The sequence below is a fragment of the Ixodes scapularis genome, unplaced genomic scaffold (genome assembly GCF_016920785.2).
Source record: "Ixodes scapularis isolate PalLabHiFi unplaced genomic scaffold, ASM1692078v2 PGA_scaffold0__279_contigs__length_252992795, whole genome shotgun sequence".
Lineage (NCBI taxonomy): Eukaryota > Metazoa > Arthropoda > Arachnida > Ixodida > Ixodidae > Ixodes > Ixodes scapularis.
In genome coordinates this window covers 92,691,332-92,698,257 of record NW_024609835.1, presented here as the reverse complement: position 1 = coordinate 92,698,257, position 6,926 = coordinate 92,691,332, and the positions used below count along the sequence as shown (strand labels likewise).

Below are 6,926 nucleotides of genomic sequence, written 5' to 3'. Positions count from 1 at the left end.
TAAAGATAGACTTTTCTAAAACAAATCTTACTTATTTCTAACAAAATCCTTCGTTACTTAACACCTCCCCACCAAGAATGTTGCAAGTACACTTGCTGTTCGCGCAACATCTTTCCCCCTTTTCGAGACAGACGCGTAGCATACGAAAACAAAACAGCAACAGAGGAGCTATACCCCCTGACAAAAAAAAAATAATCTGTTGGGCGACAGGGAAAACCAACAACACAAAAAAACACACAAGCAAACACAGTCCGGTGAGACCCAAACCCGCACGTTCCAGATTGCACCATGACCAGTATTTATACAAAAGCAGAAAAAAAAATTAACGTTGGCTACAGGCAAGGAAATGCAAACGTAAACAGAAAAAAAAAAAAAAAAAAAAAAAGGTTTGCTATACTTAGCCTATACCCGAAACTGTTTCTCCATGCCTGCGCGTCCCCGTCGTCTCAAATGTCTCGCGTGACCGAGGCAAAGGTCTTACCCCCGCACTCAGACACGCGGAGGCCGGTTTGTTCCTGGAGTCCACGGCTGTATGCACTAATACAGGGCAGTTCTGCTTAAGGTGCCCCAGCCTCCCACACGAGAAGCACCCTTGCGGTCGAGGTTTCTCAACCATTCGCAGGTCGCCCCCAACTTCCGCAGGCCCACTCCGCATGTTCACCTGTGGCCCCTTGGCCGCCCTCTGGGGCTCCCAGTTTCGATCGTGCTGACTCTCTTCGAATTTCTCGGCAAGTTCCGCTACTTCCTTTGGCCTTAACCATTCTTTGGTTTCATTCTGAAGTATGCAGGCCCGGACATCATCCGGCATGACATGTTTTAGCCGATCTGAAATGATCAGCTGTCTTAGATCATCTAGTGTCTCTACTTCGCGGCTCTCCATGTAGTAGCCGAACATGGTAGTCAGATCGGTAGAGAACTGTGCCCACGACTTCTCTTCTTGCTTGCGTGCGACATGAAACCGCCGCTTATACTCATCCGGAGTCATCCTGAGCTCGTCGAGGATAATGTCTCGTAGCTCCTTGTACTGCAATACCCGTCCTTCTGCTCTGTTTGCCACAACGGCGCTCGCTTTCTCGTTTAGAAAGGGCAGGATGAGTGCCCCGTGTAGGTCCTGTGGAACCTCACAACTCGCCAACATTGTTTCAGCGCCTTTAAACCATGCAGGTACCAATGCGTCCGTCTCGGGCATTGGCGCCAGCACCGCACGTAGCTCCTTTGCATACCGTCCGACTCCCCCCGTACCCCGATTGTTCTCTTCATGAGGCTGCCCCGTTATTTTGAGCTGCTCCAGTTTTATTTTCTCGAGTTCTATCTTTAGTCTCATCAGTGTTATCTCAGCACTAAGGTCATTCGAATCTGTTGGCTGCCCTCCCTCACTGGTGCCAGCGTCTGGTTCCGAGTCGGCGCCACTGAGGGAAGACCCTGGGGTCCTCGATCTAGCCTCTTTGGTCATGGTGAGCCTCGGAGAAAACGGGAATGGGACTCACCCACTGTTGCCTGGCAAAATCCAATTAGCTGCTCCTCCAGTCGCCGCCACCCACTTGCCGCAGTGTCCCCACTCGGCCTGGCGATCATGCCCGTCGTCTGGAAGTCTCAGCTCATTCTTCGTTCACCGAAAAGAAGAAAAAAAAAAAAAAACACACACACACACACACAAAAAAAAAAAAAAACGACAATTTTCCGGCACCACAACGAAGTTCAGCACTGCAGCGCCGATCTCGTCTCTTCTCTTGAGGCTTGCCCCGATATTCTGTCGCCGCTCGCTGAAGATGCTTCGCCGGTCCGCAGGTGAAGCCACAGGTCGTCCTGTTCTGCGACGTAGATGACGCCCAGGACCACCTGTCAGCTGCCACCACTCCTTTTGGGTAACTGTACCCCCCCGGGCTTCTCGCGTAGATATTGCCACGGTCCTCACTCCGGCAGGAGCGAGCCTTGTCCGCAGTCCAGCAGACGACTTCTTTGGGTAACTGTACCCCCCCGGGCTTCACACGTAGATATTGCCGCGGTCCTCACTCCGGCAGGAGCGAGCCTTGTCCGCAGTCCAGCAGACGACTTCTTTGGGTAACTGTACCCCCCGGGCTTCTCACGTAGATATTGCCGCGGTCCTCACTCCGGCAGGAGCGACCCTTGTCAGCAGTCCAGCAGACGGGACCCTTGTCCGCAGTCCAGCAGACGCGACCCTTGTCCGCAATCCAGCAGACGAAACACTTGTCGCATAGAGCCCAGGTACGCTCCGCCTGCCTCCGTTGATGCCGTCGTTTTCGCTCACCGCCCGTCGCAGGAAGTCAGCAGGATCCTGTCGACTGCGCCAGTCAACTTTCCGAGGGGGAAGGGGCCCGGTCAGGATGGTGACGACCGATGATGGTGTTTGCCCGATGGTAGTCCCCCGGGAAGTCGAATAAGAAAAAAAAACACTAAAAGTTGTTCGATCCCGCTGGACACATTACGACGTTGGTAGGTTTACGGTGGCCAGTTTGGCCACGTTTATTTTCAAAACAAAACGACACGTCAACGGTAATACCAAAACTTCCAAAAATTAAAACCCCATACTTTAGTCCCCAGTCTCAAGAGCCGAATTCCCCGAGAACCCTCTCGGCAGCCCTTTTCTAGCCTCGTAGATGCCTCCTTTCCCTCCAGAGATGGACCAATCACTTCAAATTTCACCACTCCCACGTGGTACACTGTCGTCCAATGGTCGGCGAGCTGTCATCCTGTCGCTGTAACTGCCAAACCTAAATTCCTTGTAGGGTTGTTCTCTGCAATTTTTCCAGTCTGACTGGCGCCAACCGCTAAGTTATTGCATCGGGCAAAAAGTGACAATTTTACACTAAGCGGCGAAACCCTCTATATACAGGCACATTCGGCTAAAAGCCACATCCAGCTGCAAGAAGGGATCTGTCCGAGCAGAGTACCGAAACCCGAGACTTTTCTTAACGACCGCGGGGAAGCCGCTCCCCACTCCCGGCCGCTCTGCCCCCCGCAAATGCTCCCTCCAAAACGCCAACACTCACAAAGAAAGCTAAAAAAAAATAAAACGATGCCGACGCAACTGTATAAAGATAGACTTTTCTAAAACAAATCTTACTTATTTCTAACAAAATCCTTCGTTACTTAACACAAGGGTTCGTGCCGAACGACCCTCGACCACGTCTCGACGAGCGTCCGCAAAAGATTGAGGATTATCTTCGGCGGTCTTCGTCCTTGGTGCCGACATTACCTCGAAGCTCGTGATCAACTTCATCTGGACAGGAGGTAAGCACGACAAAGCAGGTGAGCGGCAATGCAAGGACAGTCGATCTGGTGTCGGTTGTCGTCCAAGGACAATATCTAATAATTTGCTGACACTAATTATCTGTGTCCACGCCACGAAGCACACAATTTACAACTTTGAGGGAGAATGCCGCTGAGTGACTTGAAGAAATAGAATGGTTAGTTGCTCCCTAAAGTGAACGGCAAGCATCACCAGACTTCACTTTGCCACACGAGACTTACACAAGTTGCAGTGGTCGCGGGATGCAGAATAAATCGGAATTGCGAAATGGAAGTGAGATGGCTTGGATAGCAAACACACATTGTTGCCAGCTATCAAGTCAACAGTGCAGCAAAAGGCACAGCCACGTAACCAATACATGCCCAAGCTTGCTGTGTTGATGCAGAAAACTACCAGGAAAATTTGCGGATTAGAAGCCAGCCCTGCGGCTTCAGTTCATCAGATGTCAGTGGATGTACATGACATATGATTACAAGACTGCATGAGTCGGTCAAAGTTGCTACTCGACCAAACTGAACACCGACGTGCCAGGTACTACGACTGAACGCCTGACAGAAGACTGTCGCAGAAAGAACTCGTTATGGAACCATTTACTAAGAATCAATGATTATGTAATCAGGTGGAAATAAACATATTTGATACACTAACCAGATAAACATATTTCCGCTTGCCTTTACGCCTTAAGAGTCTATACACCAAGAATTGTGTTCACTGCACTCGCAGGTCCTTTTGAGGACACTCGCATCTCTGACCCTTTAATATTAATTAATGAGTCCTACTAGACTGGCAGACTTGTTGCATGGTGCTGCACACGCTCCACCTCTCCTGAACACGTGGTGCATCCGAAAACCGACTCCAGTGATGTGAACATGTTATTTATTAATTTATTCCCTCCAGGGGCCTTCGTAGGCATTGCAGAGAGGATACTCAATACTACACACATGATAATGACATTAAAGCACACTGCTGTAACTTTTGAATTGCAAAAACAAACACACCTCTGAACATATACTTTCATAGTATGTGTTGATGCATAGTTATATAGCAGGACACTTCCTATACGTATGACAGAATAGACCCTTTGCAGAACCCCATCAAGCAACACAACTGTCACCATTTTTTTTTCGGCGTAAAGCACACGATTGGGCCGTAGTTCACGTCGAATGCTAATGCAGCATTCGAGTCCAATAGGCGCCGAGCCGAGTTCACAGTAATGGCGGACATAACATTCTTGCCGAACAAATGCCCAAAGTATGAAAGCCTGGGGTAATTATAGTAGTAGCTATTGTGATTCGTTTCGTCACAACCTGGCAAACGGCAAAGGCTACCGCCTCGGCGAGTCAATAGGCACATGGGAGAGAGGCACATGACAACATATGGTCAGAGCGCTCGTCTGCACAAATTTGTCACACACTTTCTCTCCGTCTCTCTGATTGGCTCGAGGGGGCTGTGGCGGTTGCCCTTTTCCAAGTTACAGTGATATGAAGTCGAGGCAGCCCACACTTTCCAAAAAGTCTATTGAGGAGACCGAGAGGAAGGATCAACATTTCTCAATGACTGCTCTTCAGGCGAGGAATTAACACAAATGTGAATCATCTTATCCAGGTAATCAGAGCAAGTAAATAAGTGACCGATTAATGCAGTACACTCATGACGAAAAAAAGTATTGCTGCAATAAATCCTGCGAAAGAAAAAAAGGTGCAGTTAATTATGCATACACCAAAACAGTATTTTTAATAGCAAGTCGAATAGCTTTGAAGCAGGTGCCTGCAACGATTTATTCATCCCCACACTCAATAAAACGTCATCCTCATAGCTGAAAATAAGTGTGCACTTCGCACTCACAAAAAAAGGAAGAAAATCAATCGAATGTAAAATCGTCGATTCGATGAACTTCCTCGCTAAAAGTTGCTATGGTTATTCGGTGACGCAGGGCTGAAACAACTTCCCCTAGGCCCTAACGCGACGTATACCTTTCGCTTTGATTCTCAGACATTCCAACGTTCAAACACAGCTGGAAAAATGCGAATATTTTATGCCTGAAGTTATATCGTAAAATTGTTGATAAGTGCTAAACGCAAAGGTCGCAGGAGCTTCCTCGCTAAAAGTTGCTGTGATTATGCAGTTACCTAGGCCTGAAACAAATTCCCCTAGGCCCTACATCCGACGCATACATTTCGTGTCGATTCTCAGACATTCCAACGTTCAAACAAAGCTAAGATAATGCGAATATTTTATGCTAAAAGCACTCAAAGTTCTATCGATCCTCGAACAGATCCCGAATCCGAGCACCAGTACGGCGATACGGCTGATGCTGCCTCACAGGTGTTAATATCCAGATGATCCAGTACGATCTTGCGCAAAAAGGGTATAAAGTCTCATTCCTTCATATTTTCACATTATACCTGCGTCAGCGAGCACGAAGAAGTCCGAAGTCGTCGCAAAGCAGCTGCACATCACGGCTACCGCACACCGAACAAACTCGCATCCGCCAGCTCTGGGCGCTGCCATCTTAGCGGTGACGTCACGGCTCTTGGGAGGTCACGTGACGAGTGGTCACATTTGCGTAAAACATGGCGGCAACGGGGGGGTGCCACTTCCGAACTTCCGGTTTATCACTCTAAGCCCCTCTACCTCGTTGGACTACCCCATGCTTGTCACCTGCCAACAGGGTGCTAACTCTCAATGGCTCGAGCCCAGTGGGTAGTTAAGTAAGCCTGTGGGCTAGTTACAGCCGTCAAAACGCATGACGACTAGGGGGGTGCTCACTTTTTCTTAGAGTGTAGAACGCTGAGGTTTTATTGAAAAAAAAATAATGCGTAGACCCCAAAACGTGTGGCATTTTGGTCTACTCAATATCTTTTAAATCAAAGTCATTTATAGCTCGGCATAGTAGTGATATCACCGCAACTCCTGTGCAAGACGCAGACCACTTGTTCTGCACATAATTTAGGTGCACATTTCAAAGCTCTAGTACACCTCTATTTTATAAGGTACATTGTAACCTCTGCCTTGGTAGCGTTTAGTATAAGTATACATGAGCTTAATATATTTTATAGCTTGCGTTGTATGCTTCTACTCTTAGCTATTTAAACGGTGCGTTCAACCATAGCCTCGTCCATACTCACAAAGCCTGGCAGTTTGACGACCGAGCCATAGTGTGCCCGGTGGCAGATTTGGAGCGCGAGGATCTTGTAACAGAGATCATTTCTCGGGAAACCTGCCCAACCAGTACGGAAGTTGGCCGAGCATTGGCCAGTGGCTGACGATGGTCTTTTGGCAATGGTCCAAGAGTGGCCATTCATCGGGTAATGTTTGGCAGATGGCTGATGACCAGTGGCTATTGGTCAATGGCCAGAGAAAGGCCAGGCATGGGCCAATGGCTGGCCACTGTCTGGCCACTGGCCAAAGGACTATTGCCAGCCATCGGCCAATGATTCCTCAAGTCTCTGCTGCTTGGGTGGTATTCAGCGCACAGCTTTTGCAGCGGCAAGGACACGAGACATGGTTTCCAAACTCGACAAAAAAAGAAACGGTAGCGCAAGGAGCGCGAGAAGCACGAGCGGGCATTCCATCGCTCGGGAGAAGTGTGTTTCGGCGTCTCGCGGCAGCGGGGCGCACTTTACATGGCTCTCCTCTCGTTTGCTGTCTACCG

At 48.9% G+C, this 6,926-nt stretch overlaps 1 protein-coding gene across 1 annotated transcript; it reads right to left on the bottom strand.

Moving 5' to 3' along the window:
• Positions 1 to 397: 397 nt before the first annotated feature.
• LOC115324921 lies at positions 398 to 1,453 on the bottom strand. Its single transcript, XM_029985624.4, has one exon. It carries the CDS (start codon positions 1,451 to 1,453, stop codon positions 398 to 400), a length of 1,056 nt encoding a protein of 351 aa, XP_029841484.2.
• Between the last annotated feature and the right edge of the window lie 5,473 nt (positions 1,454 to 6,926).